Here is an 18,095-nt window from a genome sequence, read left to right as displayed (position 1 = left end):
GCCCGGCCCAGCTACCGCTCCTGAAGCGGCAACGCTCCGCGCTCCCCAGAGAGCGGCGTGAGCGGAGGAGCCACCTTCGCGCTCTCGGAGCTCCGACATCCGGGTTCTCCGGCCGCCCCGCCCCTCCCGGGGACCCGGCTGTTTCCCCCCATGCGGACACGTGATGGTGTGGGCGGGGCCGGAAGCGGCGGTAGGTTCCGGTGTGGGCAGGGAGGAGGAGGAGGCGGGAGGCCGGGCCGGGCCGGGCCGGCGGTGGTGGTGCGGCGGCGGCGGAGGAGCAGTGGGTGCCCGGCGGGAGGCCGGGGCGAACGGCCGCCGCCATGAAGAAGCAGTTCAACCGGATGAAGCAGCTGGCTAACCAGACCGTCGGCAGGTGGGCGGCGGGACCGGGGTCTTTCGGCCGCGGGTAGCCCTGCTTGGCTGGGCCGGGGCTGGGGCTCAGGCGGCGGCTCCGCTCCGGTTTTTTCCCCCCTTGCGGAGCACGGCGGCGGGGAGCGGGGTGGAGGCCGTCCGCAGTCTCGGCCGCGAGGAGGGGAGGGGGCACGGCGGGGTTTTCCGCGCCTCTCCTGAGCGGGGCCTTTTGGGGAAGAAAGAACTTGTGTCGGCTCAGAAAGAAACGGGCGGGACGGGGAGGGAAGGCGAGGCGGCAGAGGCCTTCGTTGCTCGAAAACTAAAAAATAGGGAGAAGATTCGGGTCCTCGGTTTTCGAGCCGGGAGCGGGCCCTGGGCGACCGGGCGGGGGTCGGCTCCGAAGGGCGGGCTCGGTCCGTCGGTCTCCGCTGGCACTGAGGCCTCCCGGTACCTGTCGGTACGTGCTGTCAGCCCCGGGAGCGGCTCACGGTAGCGAATGAAACGGAGCCCCCCGCGGGTGCTGCGGTTGGCCCCCGAATAGACCGCTTCCCTCCCGAACACGCGTTTGTGGGGTTCGTGTTTAAAGTTTCTGTCGAATTTAAGGCTGGGGGGGACGACACACACAGAAAGGCGAGATCCCTTGGGGGCTGGGGAATGTCAGGCCTGGGGGTCAGGGGAAGCGAGGGAGGGGGCTTCTCCAGAGGGTCACCTTGCTCCCCCCCGAGCCCCGCAGAGCTATTTGCATTGTGTGCTTCCTGTCTGGGTTTTTGTGACTTTCGTTTCCTTTGTTGCTGCATTAATATTGAGTTATTCAATCCATTTCTCGCTCTTTTTCACATTAAAGGAGACTTCAGAGAGCACATTCTTTATGACTTAATTTTAACAAAAATAACCACAGTCTTGTAGGGTATGATCGCCACTGATTTCCAGATGTCAGAGTCTTGGAAGCTCTTTAGTCTGATTGTGTGGAAAGAAATCTGCGCATAGACACAGGAGTGTCTGGCTGCAGCTCTTCTATGTGCTAAAAATGCAAATGTAACTTTACTGTGTTTCTAGTAGAGTTCTATATTTTTCCCTCAGATACTCCTCTCTGTTTTTAGTGGAAACTTAATGTGAAAGTATGTACTTATACTGAAAGTATAAACTTTCATATTATCTGAGTTTATACTTTCACAGTCTCCACTCTAATAACTTGCTTAACTCGGTGTTTGTTTTCTTTGGGGCCTACATACATATAAAACAGGTCAAGTGTGTCAGCTAATAATGGCTAAGTAGTAGATTTTTAATAGGGTGTTTGTTTTGCTATAAAAGAGAGCGTAACTTCCAAACCAATCTTGTGTCCTTTCATTCTCATTTAATATAAATTATAGGAATTTATTTTTATATTGTTGGGGTGATTATTGGCATTCCCTTTTTGCATGTGTTGGCCCACAGCTCCAAATCCCAAGTGGAATTTCAAGTAATCTGCATTGTACTGAGTAGGATAAACATCTTGGGCTCCTTTCTACTTCAAGGGGAAAATCAGAATTAAATCTGGAGAGCTGTTTATAGTCATGTATGGGTTGGGAAGTTCGTAATGACCTTTGACTAAATGCAGCTGAAGCCCGGTGGAAGCTGTGGCTATCGGTTGTTTCACAACGGAGCTTCTCAGGGTGTGGTTGTCTGTGTGCATGATTATTGCTCATACTTTTTCGCCAGGTAGTCTGCTGGGGCCTTAGCAGCCTGCGTCTGAAACAGTGAAGTTTTCTAGTTTCATTAAAATACAGACAAGTACCTGTAATTGTCTTTCATTAAAAACTGTTTGAAATTACACCGACTCATTTGTTTTTATAAGTTTAATATTAGTAGTTAGTTTAAATTAAACTCTTTCTCTCTTTCCTGTTTTAGTCGGTATTAAATATAAGCACATCCTTATTGGTTCTGTCTTTGCTTATAGAGTGTTTTTTAGTAATAAAGTATCTTAAGTTAGTTGTATGGATTCTTTACCCAAGAACATACAAACTTTTCTTTTAATTAAATAGAGGTGAGAAGACTCTGAAGAATGAGGGTAATCATAAACTTTTGACCAGTGCTTGTTGCCTTTTTCATGTATAAGTGTTTTCCTCATGTTTGTAAGTGCTTTGAATGGACCACATTGCCCCTTCTGGGGTTTGTTTGTGTAGTCTTGTTAGCACAAGGTGGTACTTACTCTTTTGTTGCTGACCTTTATATTTGTGGCTTTCCAAGTTAAAGAAAAATGCTTATATAATTGAAATAATTTTCATCACTGTAAATCTGCATTAATTGTAATGAAACTAGGGAAACTTAGTTTATGGATGAAATTTGGGGACGGGAGGGAAAGAAACAAAACTCAGGAGGTTTATGTTGGCTTTTGTAATGTATGATCATGTGTGTACAGGAGCTATAGCACTGGAAACTCAAGGAAGATATTTTTACGTTTCCCAGAGTGCAGTGTATTCATGTGCGCAACTGAGCACTGGTTTTCCCCAAACCTGTTTTTGTTTAATTTTTTTGGTTCATCATTGCAATGCTTTTATCTGACTTTCCAGATATCCTGTTGTCTGTAAAGAGGTTAAAATTAATCATTTGTATTGGATGTTCACTTAGATACAAACAGCCTTTTAAATAGTAGTTTAAAGGCCAAAGACTTTGATTTCATAGAGCCAGAGATAATTTCTGGAAATGCTTCTGCATCTCTCTTCCTCCAGTTATGGAGGTGAGAGGGGTGGCTCAGCCCTGCAAACACTGCATCAAGAAATCAAGCATGATTAGACCAGTTGGTGTACCAAGAAGGAGAAATGGTTGACTTCACAGTTTTATTAAAAGTTAACTTGAAAAACATTTTTTTCAAGAGGTATCAAATGCACTATTGAAATTAGTTGGTGAATATTTAATATTGCTAGCCTCCTTACATTTCATGTACTAGCCAAGCATTCAAATAGTCACCAGGGTATGTCTTAATTTCCCAAAGTAAAATCACTCAGTAGTGAAAGATTTGTGATTGGTTTCACTTGCAAATATCAGGGCTGAGGTTTTCAAATTTTGGGCAGTGCTGCCTTCTGTGGCTTTGATAAGCACTGTAGAACTCATGGAAGATGTGGGAGGTGCGACAGTCATCATTCAGTAGGATCTTGCAGGCAATATTAGTAGAGGCAAGTGTTTCTGGCACTGGGTACCAAAATGAGGAGTGAACCATTTCAATTTTTTAACATTGAAGAAAAAAAAGAAAAAGGAAAAAAAAAGTTGCAGCGTGCTTCCCACTGTTGCAGCTTGCTGCTTTCTGAGGTAGGTTTGTACTGAGTTGGTGTAACTCATTTATTAGCTTTTTATGCTTTGACAGAATGAGGAGACAAATCCTATGCCAGAAGGGTTCTTCTGGTTATGCAAATGTCTTTAAGAGGTGCAGTGTTCAGTATTTCCAGACCTTGTGTGCCGTTGGGAGATCTAGCAGGTGAATAAGCTGCCCTACAAGAGGAGCAGTTTTGGCATCTGTGCCGAGGGGTCACATCCCCCCAGCTCTGCTGGCTCACCTGGGGCGCTCAGGACGTTGTGTGGACTGCCTACTCCCTTTGAAAGGGACTTCTACCCTTTGATGTAATCTGCTGCTCCATAGGGTGATCTTTAACTGGCTGCTGCTTCTTGTGGTGTTGTATTAGAAAGGGGTATCTTCTACTGGTTTTCTTTTTGGTCATTCAGAGCTTTTTTTCTCTGTAATTGAGGGTTGGGGAGGTGGGGGGAACAGGCATGTTATCATGAGGTTAGCAAACCTTGGCTATGCATCAGGGATGTGTCTTTACCATGGTTTTGTTCCCTTTAACAAAGGGATGTTTAAAATAGTTCAGTATTTATCCCAGTCAACTTGCTGTAGGTATGAATGATACTGCCTTTCTTACAGCCAGCTTCTGAAGGTTGTCATCCTTGGCCTTGTACCATAAATATGTCACTTAAGATCACAGAAGTAACTCCTTAGCATTGAAAATAAGGAAAGATGGACAAGAGCTTCATTAAAACAGAGGAATGGCATTTATGGGAAGCCTAAGAGTCTACATGGATAGTATTATGTAGAATTATGAAATATATATAGGAAACTAATGAAAGAGGGGATTAGCTGAGTGGAACAGGATTCCACAGTAATTAATAGATGTGTTAAATATTTTGCAGCGATTATCTTGTGGATGTTGTTGGATGCCTTAAGACAAGTATTCAATCTGCCACCCAGTACTTCATTTTTTATATATTTGACAGATTTGTTGTAAGTGTTGCAGGTCTGCAAGCAAGCATTTCTACTGAGGGGAACAACTCAAGCTCTGGTTAACCCATGAAGTAAAATATCAATGGCTTGTCTATATAAACTTGGAGGAAAATGAAACTGTATTTTGCCTTTCATTGAAAACTGGCAGTTCAAGCACTGGTCCCTCTAGTTTTTTTGTTGCCTGGTGTCAGAGAGACTGTCCAACTCTGGGCCAGGTGACTCAGACAACCTCTTGTTGGGACGTGGCATCAGAACTTTCTCAGGGCAGTCTTAGCTAGAGTAACGAACTGTGAATCTCAGTGTGTGTTGGTTCTCATGTCATCGTGAAGGATCTCACATCTACTCAGAGATAATTCACAAGAAGCAGGACTGGGGTGTGCAGGGGAGCGGAGGCATGGCTTACCAGGAAATCATTAGTTCCACGTGAGCTGAATTAATGCATCAGAATAAACTGGCATCTTGACCATGACAGATACACCAGCTAATCACACAAAACTACCTCAACTCTAACTTTATTTTGAGCTGCATCCCAGCTCCAGCCTAAGCAATTGGAAACAGCTTGAAACTTTTAGTTAGGCTTAAAAAATTAAGGGGGGAGGGAGTGGAGAAGAAAAAAATAACCTTCATTCTAAACTTTATGATTTTCAGGTGGCCTATGATTCCTTAGAGGCTATGTGCTGAGATTGCTTTTAATGGAATTTCTGTATTACTGTAAACCTTCATCTGTTTTGAGGACCAAGGCTCATATCCACTGAGAACAGTTCTTCTGTTCCACATACACATTTCCTGTATGCTTCGTCTGGGTACAGTGCCTTGTGAAATGGAAGTCATGGAATATGTTTTAGTACATGCTGTCTCACAAATTTGAAGAGGTGATGTACTACCTTCCTGGTGTGTTTGTACCTTTCCTTGGGATGCTTCATAAGCAGATACTCATTCGAGCAGATGAGCTGCATGTTAGGCTCAGAAATGAAAAGGGATATATTGTGTATGACATCAACAAGGTAAATCTTCAGATATCTATGAGTGCTTGTCTTCCAGTTTTCCTAGTCTTTTATAAATTACAAAGGGAGACAGATTTTGATTAGAAGCTCGGGAAGTGTTCTACTTTATAGTTGCAGTCATCTGTAATGAAAATAAACATTCAGAGGTATTGTCATTAAAGTCTTTCAAATGACACACTAATAAGCATTTGAACTACGTAGCTAAGTAATTTATATGAGGAATGAGTCCACAGAGGTGTTTGTTTCCTGCTGTTTATTTACAGAAAACTAGGTTTGTAATTAATGACACTTGTTAGACTGTCTGACAATTTTAGGTGAGTTAGGCTTTCCTGCCTTTGGGGACACAACTATTAATGTTGTTCCTATCAATTTCTTTTTTCATCTTTTAGATGCAATCAACAGAGTACCATGCAGATTAAAAATTATTCTACCCAACTGGTCTGGAAAGTTTAGGTCTGGTGAAATCATTTAAGATTAAGACTGATAGATAAGTGGATATACTTACTGTCTTTACTAGAAGAGATATTCTATCTGCCTTTAGGCTGTTACAGTAATTTAAACCAGGGACAGGCAGATCTCACTAATTAGAAATCTAGAAGAGACCACAAACCACCTTAGATTTTTTTTTTTTTTTAATGCAAGAAGCTAACTTACTATAGCTTCTTTACTACTTTTCCACTGTTCAAATACAACTTCTTGTATACAAATAGGTTTTTCCAGGCCCTGTACACATGACATTACTGTGACTCAATAGGAGGATTTGAACGTATCTTTTAATAGCTCATGTCCTGCCTAAAAGTTACTATGCTAAACTATATTTAGTATTTCTTCAAGCCACTTGGCAATCTGCAAGTCATAAGTTGGAATTGGTGTTATTGTGACAGAATTATTACATTAAAGCAAGTTATGTTAAAATGACTATTATTGAATGATTGTGTACAGTAAGGAGCTACATACATTTGATTTGTATAGGGGAAGACCTGCTGGAAAATGATAACTTTTAGTAATACTTCATGGAAAAAGTAGATGGTCCGAGTTATTTTTTTTTTTCTTTCTGCTTAAGTGTTACCCATTGATTCTAGTCTGTTCCTTAAAGAAGTTCTTATACTTCTTCATCTTTTGTTGATAGTACTTTGCAAACTAGCTTTATTGAACATCCAGAGTGGAAAAACAAGAGTGCACTCATCTCTGTTAAGTCCAAAACACTTGAATCAATATAACATTAACCCTACAATGCCATTTAGTGTCAAAGAAATACTTCTTTAATGTTTTTCTAGTTCTTATGTGGAAAAAAAAATTTAAAAAAAATTAGTATGACCCCAGTATTTGAAAACTTCTGGCTCACCCAAACATCCTTTTAAAAAAAGTTAAATGTGGTAGGCGTTATTTACTTGGAGTGCTTGTTTTCATTAGTAAAGATATTTGAAGAAGTGGTAAACATTGAAATATGTTCGTATTTATGGGCAGGGGGAGAATTTGCTTTGTGCTTGGTCCTAGAGGTTGGCATTTGTCTGCATCTCAGTACTCGTGAAAAGAAGAAGAAAAATCTCATTTCAGTGTTTATAATAGTTATCTTAAACATTTCCTGTTTATCTCAAATGAAGTTCGAGGTCTCTTTAACTACAAAATTGACTTAGATCTTTCTGGATGGCAGATTAATTCAATGACAGGTTTAAAGAGCCTGAGTAGATTGAATTAGGGAAGATCTGTTGTCCTGAACATGTGCAGACTTTTGGACTTCATGTAACTAACTGTCAAGGACTGATTGAAATAAAATGTGTGTGAATGCTAAAGCACTTGTATACTAATAGCAAAGGGACTGCATTATCTAAACATCTGCATGTTAGTAGTTTGGCTGTTGAACAGGCAGAGCAAGGAGGCAGTAGGCTTTATATTGACTGAAACACTGGAGTTGCCATATACAGCTGCATAAACTGTTCATTACCTCTGAGCCACTTCTAGGCTACTGTATGGGCTGTGCAGAAGTTGGTGAAATGGTGTTTCCATCAGAGATGTAAGCAAGCCAAGAACTAACAGTTACCCTTTAACGCTGCCTCTCAGCCTCAGCAGTATCAACAAAGTTTCTTGGTATCTGCATATTTATCTATTTCCTGCACCCTTTGGGGAAAACTGACACAATGTAACGCGTTGTGCAGCTCAGGAATCTGATTTTTCTAACAGTACAAACTTCCAATTATAGAAGAACATGCAGCTATTATGTTTTCAGTTTGGGGCTGCTTCTTCTGGTAAAACTTGGCAATTGTCAGTGTATTTGCAACTGCCATTAATGTAGCTACAAATGGAGTAGCTTGTGGATATAAACTGTGTCCAAGCTGTGGTCTACATTAAATTCTGTGAGCATGCCTGTTAATCCCATTGATTAATGTACCCTTCAAAGCAGATTGCTAAAGACAGGGGGAAAATGACCTGAATTTACTGAAGTTGAGGACTTTGTAGTGACTTTCTTCAGTTCTGTCTCAGTGGACTACTGGTGAGGACTGTAAGGCTGAACACCTGCTGCTGCTCGTGAGAAGCTGTATTGCTGTACTGGAACCCCTGGTAAGAAGAGAGGTTGTGTCTGTGAACAGATGGTCAGAAAACAAAGGAGTGTATTCTGGCCTGCTTTTAGGTGTTCCCTCTAAGTTTTGTAAAGGCAGTCACTTTATCAGTATCTCTTAATTCTTCAGGGACCAAGATGATCTCATGTCGGTTTAAAGTCTAGGTCCTTAAGATTAGAAACTGTTAAGAAATTATGTTGCATTTTTCAGAAACTTAGTTCTTTGCAGAAGTTGTTCACTGTGTGTAATACTGTGCTTTTAGTGCATTGCAGTATAGTGTTTTCCAGCAGACCACCATATTAAAACTTCTAGATACAAGAGCAACATGAAGCGGTGCTCTTACAAGGGCAGCAACAGGTTTTAAATCAGTGAGTAAGTATTTGCTCAGCCCTCAGTTTAAAAAGCCTCATCATTTGTGATCTGATTTCAGACCACATGAAAACCTAGGAATGCCTTGACTGGGCTGCGTCTGCCTTGCCTGACGTCCAGTGGCCAGAAGCAGGTGACGCGGGAAGGGTGCGAGGCTCAGATAGCCCGTGGTGTTTCCCACGTGTGTTCTCATGGCTGCCAGCTGTGTCTGTCTCAGGAGCTTCCTGAACCACAGGTGGCTTCTGTGTGGTTGATGTCTGATAGCACCAGGCTTGTGGTGGTCTGTGCGTTCATTGTGCCATCATAGCTAACGTAGAGCTCCACCTTACCAAATAGCTGAAGAATGCATTAAAGCTGTAGTCTGCTCCCTGCTTCTCAGAAAGTCCAAATTTTGATAGTTTCAAGTATTTGTCTTTACTTTAAGTGACTCTTGTATGAGAGAAATGTGTGTCTCTGTGCCTGCATGCTGTGAGAATGAGCTCTTGGGTGCGTTACCTTATTTTCCTGAGCAGTGGGTGCTTCCAGGGCAGATGAAGCTTCAGTTATTTTGCTTCTCCTTAATAGATGCAGAAAATGCTTTTCCAACTTCTATAAAAATCTCTGGTATTTGGTGGTGAAGAATGACTTGGTTTAGTTGTGCTAAATTTTGTTGACTTGAAGATATCTTAATAAAATGTTGTGCTTTCCAGTAGAGAACTAGCTAAAGCCTTTTGGTTAGAAGAAAAAAAGATATTATATAACTTTGTGGCAGACTTGTGTGTCAACTGCTGAGTGGGCAGTGTGTAAAATACTTGAGATTTTTGTTGCTGAAAAAGAAATTAAAAGATTGCAAACTCAGGGATTTGGGAAATATTAATTGCCCTCTTGCATACATGTCCTCATCTTTGGCTCTGTTCATCATGCTGCTGCTTGGTGAAACCAATCAGAGGACTGATAAAATATCTGCAATAGACATATACCATAGGATCTGTTGTAGCCAGTCATCTTGGGGGATCAGGACTGCACAGCAAGGGTAAAGGGAGCTTCTGTCTCAGGAAGGCACAGTCTTATGTTGCCTTAAAATGTCATTTTTCTGTGCAGAGACTTCTCAGGTGGTTTCACAAGGTTTTGAATGGTCTAGGGCAGCAATAATGATTGTGCCAAACCTGGTGCGCTGTGCTTGTGTCACAGCACATAACCGGACCCTGAGTCACCATCCCAAGCTGGACCTGTGTGGCTGCCTGGATGAAGCACTAAAGGGAAGCAGAACAAGCGAAAAGAGTAGGAAAGGATGTATTGTCCAGGGGTGCTAGGTGCATCCAAGGTGGAGGTGTTGGTATCTGACATAACAGCAGAATAATGAAGGTAAAAATGTACTTGAACCTGCTTTAGTGACAGCTGCTCAGCTAAATGGTCAGCTGTGCACCTGTACTCTGGAGGTGGAGTCCAACTCTTCTGATTTATTTATATATATAAACTTTATATATATTCATATAAACAAAATAATCTTGGTATTACCCTCTTTGTGGATGAAGCTATGATTCCCTGATTCTAACTTGATCTGATGGTGGTTCTTTAGAGCAAATAAGTTTAATACCAGGTTATGCCCAGAGTCCAAATCCTAAAATAGTAATGATTTAATCTGCTAAAATAGCTAGAAGTGATCTAACAAGCTGTTTCAACCTGATGCTGTAATGTGATACACTTGGAATTTATGAAAGCAAATGTATTTCTTAGATACTTGCATGGTATTTTTAGGTTGTGATAACGGATCTGTGACCAGAACTGCTCTTTAGAGGTCATTGTATTAGCAAATTATGAAATGCCAAATACATATGATCTTTTTAGGATGTGGTTAAATGAAAAGTGTTTTAGTGTGTTAGAAATGTTTTCTAGTATTATGTACAGTTTCCATAAAGAAAGGTTTCATAACTTAAAAGTAGCAGCTCCATTTTTTTTTTTTTTTTTTTTGGTATTCAGGAGAACCTCCAGCCCACTGTCTTGGGCCTTGCCTAAGGCAGCAATTAGCTGCCCCCGTTTGCCATGGCACAGCTCTGATCTGAAACCTATGGGAGTTTAATAATGCAAATTAAACTGTGTAAGGTATGGCTGATCTCCGGTAATTCAGAACCAAGTAGCTTCATAGCAGTTGGTAGTGACTGTCAAGTGATTTTAACAGATTACTGTGCTTGATTACCTCATTTTTTCAGGGCTGCTTGATTATTATAGGTACCAGTCTTGAAAGGAAGGCTAAATTTGATCCTCACAGATGTTGTTGTGCTTAAAGCAGCACTTGATTTCTAGACAAGAAAAAATAGGGAACTTTTGAGTAGCTTTTTTATCCGCAACATTGCTTTGTTGACTGAATTAGAACATTTTGGTTAAAATTTATTCCGTAGAAACCAAATAGCCTTAAAAGCTTTGAGTTTGTAATCTCTATTCCATTGCTGATAAAAGCATGTCAGAATAGTTGTGCATCTATCTTATGCTTGGACAGTCCTGCTGTCTCAACAGGAAACGGGCTTTCATAAATACACGCCATCTGGGTGAGGTCACAAGTTCTTCTAAGTGAGGTGGAGCTTTTTTTTCCTTGACACAGATTGTTTTCTTGTGAAGTTAATTGCATTGCAAAATGACAGGAACATCCTGGGCTGACTGGCAGAGTGAATCAAAGAGCCAGGGGATCTGCAAAAAATGAGTATGCAAAATAGCCAAATGGATTTTAGGTGGGAAGAATCAATAAAGGAGTTTTCTCCTTCTGTCTTACAAGTTGTCCTGTGCCAGAAATTGCTGGACTGAGATTTTTGTATAAATATACTGGTTGGCTATATTGCATGTTTCTCAACATCCCAATGATACTTCCAGAGTGAAAAATAATAAAAGGAGAACTGGTAACTCGTACAGCTGAGCATTGCACAGAAAAGGTATGTGATTGCTGAGAACTGTTAATGCTGTTGGAGCATGCCACTTGCGACAGAGTTAAGGCTACAAAAAACTACGTTAGCCAGTGATGGGAATATTAAGTTATAAGGTTGGCCCTTTTTTAGAAGATACATTGCATGCAGATTGGAAAGTTAGGGCTGTGATATGGCTTTGGAAAGTACAGCACTTTATTCAAACACAAACTTTTTCGGCATTATGAACTAATTATCAAGCAATTGATAGGAAATGTTAATCCACCTGATTAAAAGTTGAATTTTCTGTAGAAAATGAAGATAGAAAGCTAACATTTTCATACAGAAAAATAAATGCATGAGCTAAACTGTTGCAGCTTCTATTTCAGTCAAACATTTAACTGGTTTGTCTTGCTGTAAGCTTATTTAATACGCAGATTAAGTGTTCTGATCTGATATTTTTTGTAGGAATGGAACAGTAGGATAAAGTAATCCTGGTTTTGTAACAGCAGGTCCAAGTGTGTGTTGAAGTGCAGTACATGTTAATAAACCTCAATTAGACTATTAGTCCAAGGCTCGTATTTCCTCCTCAGAAATCTAGGGATAGAGTTAACTTTCGGTTTCATGCTAGAACAGCAAAAAGCATCATGTGCAACACATGGCAGGGTGGTAATAGCATAGTTCTGCATGTTATACACATTAGTATGGTCTTGTATACCCTGTATCTAAGCAACATAAAAACAGACATCTATATCCAGTGCTGTAAAACCCAGTAATTGGATGAGTCGTCTCAGTTGCAGGCTAATTGTCAGACTCAGCTCAGAAACTTGCTTTCCTGTTGGTGAAACATAATAAAGGGTTCAGCCATTAATTGTTAATCATGGCTACTGATCAGAAAATCAGTGCAAAGGCTTCCTTGTGAAATAGTAGGCATAAAGAATAATCCCTATTTTGTCACTAGCCTATTAGTCAATTTTATATAACTTCAGGTCCCTGAATTCCCTTATACTTGTTTTATTTCAAAGCTTCCAGCTCCTTTCTGCATTCTTACTTTCTATTCCTACTTCATTGTTCTGCCTTTTCTGTGTTTCCTTGTTTTGCTTCTTGTATTGATTCAGTTTGGTTCCTTTTCAAAGGCTTTCTCTTGCCAGTTTTTTGAATCCCCAAACTCAGAATAGACATGTCTGGACAGTGTATTAAATTAAGAACAGCATTATCTTTGGTGAAATGTTCATTTCTGGATTGGAGTTTTTTGACACTTATGCAAGGTAATATGTAGCTGAAGTGTCCTGCCAAGGTGCAAAGAAGCAAACAAATATGCAAAAAGTGCCTAGGATTTTTTTTTTTAGCAGTTCAGTGTATTTTGCTTATTCCTGTATTGCGTATTTTTCCTATTCAAACATGTCTGCACTGTAAAAAAGTTTGTCTTTGCAAAAGGCAGTACTACTTTTTGGAGTCTTTTCCAGTGATTAACAATGCAGGACTTCTGGTAAAAGAAATCATAAAATTTAAAAATGCCTTGAGTTAGTGGGCAATCCACCTGTTTTGTGGCTAGAATGAAAAGTAATGTCTTGTTTGAAAGTTCAGGATATGTTTGAGGGTGGTTTTTTTGGGGGGGGGGTCCACTTCTCTCCTTAAATGTGAAGGAGTTCTCATGTCAGCAGGTGGTTTGGCAAGGGGTCTGGTCCTTGCCTAAAACTAAAAGCTGCCAAACCCATGTGTAGAAAATCCATGAACTGTTTTATTATCCAGAAACATCAGCTGCTGCCTTAACTCTGGTCAGGATGTACAACTGCATCATGCTTTGCACCAGTACCCTTTCTGCCAAGCCTTGATTCCCTGGCTGCCCTTCCATTTATTCCCACCCCTTCTTTGTGCTTGCACGTCTGATCTTGGCAGTGGAGTTAATCTGACTGAAAAATGGGGTTTCTTCCAACCAGGTTAGTTTTCAGTCAGGTCAGTCCTTTGAACTGTTGACTAGTGGAGATGCTTGTGCCAGGCAAAGAGAGATGTGAGCAGCCGATGATGGTAGGAAGGAGGACACAACAACTTTTTTCAGTAGCTCTGCCAGCTGATGTCACTTCTGTGTTAATGAAATGTTGGCCCCAGGGTGCAGTTTCATGATCAGCTTAAGCTGATTTTAAGTAGCTGCTGTTGCTAAAAGGGACAGATTTCCCCTCTCCCTGCCCAGCCTGCACTGGTGCCAATTCCCCTGCCCATGGACAGGGAATGGTGCAGCCACAGGGTGGCCCAGGGAGGGGGGCCAAGACAACTGGAAACCAGTAATTTCTTTTATTGGATGTAATTCCAGTCTGAGCTGCCTATGACTGATACTGATGCAGGGAGGGGGATGTAAGGACCTGTACCTGAAGTTTGGGGAAGGGGGTTTGCTTCAGACAGGACTCTTGAAAGGAGAAAGGTTGTAGGGCATTGTGCGAGGGAGGAATCCAACGTTCGCTCCTTGTGGGTTTGATTTGGTGGTGACTCAAGCTGGCACAAATGCAGGCTGCTGTGGAGGGACAAGGTGAGCAGCTTTGGAGAGGCAGCCCAGGGAAGGGAGGTGGCTGCAGGCTCATTTATTGCTGCTGCTTGGCCAGGTTAATTTTCAGCTAGACCTAGCGCTCTGGTGTGGCTCTGGTTGTGAGTGCTGCTAGAGCACAAAGGCAGTGGGGGGAGTTCCCATTTTGGCAGCACTTAAGTTTGTGTTGGCATACAAGGATTGTAAAATTGCACCTGAGATTAAGGAATAACAAATTCAATAATTATTTAGGTTGCTTTCTGCTCTACTGTCTCTTATTTCAAAATTGTACCCAGCTAATTTTAGATAAAATTATTCTACATAAGTAAAAGGTTGCTTGCTTGCTTGGAGGAGGGAAAGACCTTGTGTGACAAACTTTTTAATGTAAATAAATACTGGGCAGTTAAATATTAGTAACAGTTCTTTACCAAGACATTGTGTAAGGGTGTTTGTATACTTTTTTTTTATAAATTATATTAATAAACTGATGTGTTTGGAAAGTTCGAGTTCTGTAGTAATGTTAAGTAGCGTGCACTTAGCATGAGAAATGTGTGTTGTAATACTTAAAGGGGAAAAAGCAAGGCACAGAAAATACATTATGATTTGATATGTTTAGAAAGTTTCTTGTGTAGCTTAGCTTTGTCTCAGATTCCTTGGGGGTTTTATTATCGCTAATTTGTGACAGCTTGACATGAGAGTTTTTACTTTGGAAAAAAAACCCATAGGACCACTGCTAGATTTCATCCTGGCTGGATTTAAGCATTTAGAATTTTATTCCCTACAGCAGAGCTTTGCATTTCCTTCTGAAGGTATTAATACTTTCACAAATCAAATGCACTTTCTTTAAAAGAAGCCACCTTTTGTTATATTGGCCAAACACACACTGTGAGTGGAGGTTTGGGGTTTTTTTTAAAGTTGAAGAGAATGCAGGGAGAGCTTTACTAGCTAAAACTTTGTTCATGGTATGAAATAGTAGGCTAGCAATAAGTATTTGATTTGCTGGGACAGTAGTCAACTGGAAGCAGTTAATTTTAAATTTTTATTTGTATCCAGAAGTTTAAAAGCTATCAGATTCATGAAAGACTGCTTGCTGAAACATTGCTTCCTCCATTGAATAAAATTGCTTTAAATCTGGTTCTACATTTAAACCACAATTGTATTTTTGCAATATAGAAAGTTTGGCTTACATTCATCTCGAATTTGCAGTGTATGTGGCTCAAAATTATCTACCTAGATTCGTTACGTAGACTTAACTGTTTGAATAGTATTTTTTTCAAATTACACCATATTTGGTTTAATTCCCTATATCTAATATTAAAAACAAATGTGTATTTTACAAGGAGGGGTTGGAGTTCTGAAGGGCAGTGCAGGGCCTTGCTGCAGTGACTGTACCTCTGAGAGTGGCCCTAAAATAGGATTTGGCTTGAACTGTGGGTTGTTCTAAATAGCTAAATTTACTGCCTCGCTTGGGAGAGGAGCCTTGGATCCATTTCACTTACAAAGGAATTTCAAATCCCCTAATGTGAACAGTCTGTCATGGGTTTCCCTGCAACTGCAAAGGAACAGTCTGCTTTCTTTCCAAGATGATTATCTTTCTAAAGCCTGGTCTGCCTTTAATTAGAGCAGGCAGGCTTCATTCTTCAACATCAGATGGCTGAGATTATAGAGGAGATCAAAGATGCAGCTTTTAGATTGAGTGATCAAGAAAAGTTTGATGGAGGAACTCAATGGAGGGAATGAAGAAGGAAGACAAAGGAGCAGAAATCTTCATCCATTTATTGAGGCCTTAATTGTAGTTTTGCAGCTCCTGCGTTTCTAAAAGTGCAGATCTTGATTAATGAAATATTTTGGTGCCTTGGAGGTGATGCACCATTTTTTTAAAGCACTCCTAAAGGATTAGAATCGCAGAAGCTGCAGTAACTGCATGGGTTAAAATTGGTGACCTGAGTGTCACTTTGGTATGAAAACAGGTTCTGCAGCGAGGACCTTCCATAGTAAGTGAGCTGGTGGGTTATTGCCTCTGAAACAGCAGCCTTTGGTGTGATTGCTGCTGCTGCCGCTGCCACTAAAGCATCAGTGGTCACCAGATTGACAATGAAAGCAATTTCAGTACTTGTGCAGAAGTTTATATTGTTAATGTGGGTGAAAAATGGGGATAGTAGGCAAACTTGGAAGTCTAACTGGTGAGTGATCGTGAGTGGTGTTCCCTAAATACTAAGTGAATATTGAAAATGGTGACTATCATCTGACAGTCATTCTGAAGTGATTTTAAAATGTTTAAAAATAACTCACAGAATATTGATGCTTACCTTGGGTCATGCTAGTTTCTTTTGAAAAAAATCCAACCACACCGAGGATCCCAGTTCATCGCCTTACTTTTCAGTATGAATGCTGGTTTTGTGTGACATAATGAACTTGGTTTCTGTGGTGAGAAGTGTACGTGGCCAAACACATTTCTGCTCTGGCTTGTCTTCAAAATGCTGTGCAGGTGAAACCAAACTCCTACAGTATATCCACAAAGCTGAGTATTGCCACAGGTTGCCAAAGGAAGCAAAATAAATCCTTCGTAATAAAGTGGTTTTGAAAAGTGGCCTTTAACATATGCATTTATGAAGGCCACAGCTGTAGGATTTTTGCTCGCCAGTCACACAGAAAGAACCTTTACTGTGCTAAAAGATCTCATCTTCTGAAAAGCATTTAGAAATGCAGAATCTGGGTAGAATATGGAGATTGAGAAATGTGTATGTTATGACCTGTATTTTAAATTCTAGTTCAGGTGAGGAGCCTTTTCCGTGAGCCTGGCTGCCCAGGAGGAGAAAGGGGCAGGGCAAACCTTGTGTTTGCTGAGCTGGAAAACGAGAGGCTCCCTGCATCACCTTGATTTCTTGAAGTCAAAACCAAGTAAAAGCTAAGGAATAAACTGCTGTAAACAATGATTTATTTCACATTTGGATACTGACTGCAGCAATTGCTTTAAGTGTATGGTAAATGGCACCCAGGAGTAGCTTCTCCTGCATGTTGGTGATTCTCCTGGGTCCTTAGTGAAAAGGCATCACTGAGCTTGTCTCTGGTCTTGTTCAGCTGTTTCAGCTCTTTCCTCTGATTGAAATTTTCATTTAGTTTTAAAATTATTTGATGTGTTTAATAATTAGGTTCCAAAAACTTGGATTATAAAATACAGGGTTCACCTAGCTTAAAAGGGAAGCCTGTTCCTGGAATTCAGCACAGTGTCAAATGGGGAAAAGTAAGCTGGTCGTCCTGAAACACCTTTAAGTTATATTTTCTATGAAGTCTGTCTTAGTGAATGTTAAAAAAAGTGAACCTTTTAGAAGGGAAATAGTCATCTAATTCTGGATTCCTTGTTTTGGAACAGAGCTGTTGATTCTTTCATTTTTCCTGGCAGCAAATCCTGCCTATTGTATGTGGAAAGCAGGCAGGATGTGCTGCCAGCCTGGCGAAGGTGCTCTGAAGTGTTAACTCGCCGGCAGAGCTAATCTGGTTACTCGTGGTAACAAACAAATGCTTTGTTTAAGGAAAATCAAACAGCAGGGAAGGCTAGCTTTAATTTTGTCTCATGTTTCGGGTGGATGTCTCCTCGCTTCCGCTGAAATCTTTCCAGAGTTCAGGAATGCGGACTTGTAGTTTTGCGCTCCCGTGGCATCACCTACTGCCAGCTCCACCTCCCATCTGCAGTGTGTGAGTCAAGGTTTCTGTTTCCACTTTGACATTTGAACTGAGTCACTTGTTCTGTTGTGAATGTCCAAGTTTTTATGGCTCTTCGTGTCAGGTTTGCTCTTGTTCCTTCCTTGTTAGCCTTTCAGGGGTGTAAATTTCTACTGGTTTTGTAGCTTTGACCTGCTTTGGACATCAGCCCCTGGCTCAAGACTGATGCCATGGTGGTGGACAGGACCCTGCTGTGAAGCCAGTTATTGTTTAGATGAAGCTTTATTTTTTTAAATCTCCAGTGCTGGTTTAATAGAGCCTTTTCATTTTATACATGGAAATGTAAATTCTTTCCCCATGGAAGATAAACACTTCTATCTCAGGAATTCTCATCTGCTGTTTCCAGATGTCCAGAGAAGACTTCTGGCCTGGAAGCGTGAAGGAGCTGTAAAAAGAAAAAGTGAGGGGACCGGTTTTAAACCTGTGGGGTGAGAACTGTTCTGCCCA

General features: G+C 41.1%; 1 protein-coding gene across 5 annotated transcripts in view; it reads left to right on the top strand.

The window, feature by feature from the left end:
• Positions 1–196: 196 nt before the first annotated feature.
• Positions 197–18,095, top strand: part of ARHGAP17 (Rho GTPase activating protein 17) — a 47,076-nt gene continuing 29,177 nt past the window's right edge. For all 5 annotated transcript variants that reach the window (XM_069810547.1, XM_069810543.1, XM_069810546.1 and 2 more), the window contains exon 1: positions 197–373. In XM_069810547.1, the coding sequence (XP_069666648.1) occupies positions 321–373 (53 nt within the window). In that variant the 5' untranslated portion in view covers positions 197–320. The remainder of the gene's footprint in view (positions 374–18,095) is intronic.

This window comes from Haliaeetus albicilla, chromosome 22 (assembly GCF_947461875.1).
Source record: "Haliaeetus albicilla chromosome 22, bHalAlb1.1, whole genome shotgun sequence".
In the NCBI taxonomy this organism is placed as follows: domain Eukaryota; kingdom Metazoa; phylum Chordata; class Aves; order Accipitriformes; family Accipitridae; genus Haliaeetus; species Haliaeetus albicilla.
The sequence above is the reverse complement of the archived record's forward strand: the minus strand, read 5'-3'. Positions and strand labels throughout refer to the sequence as shown.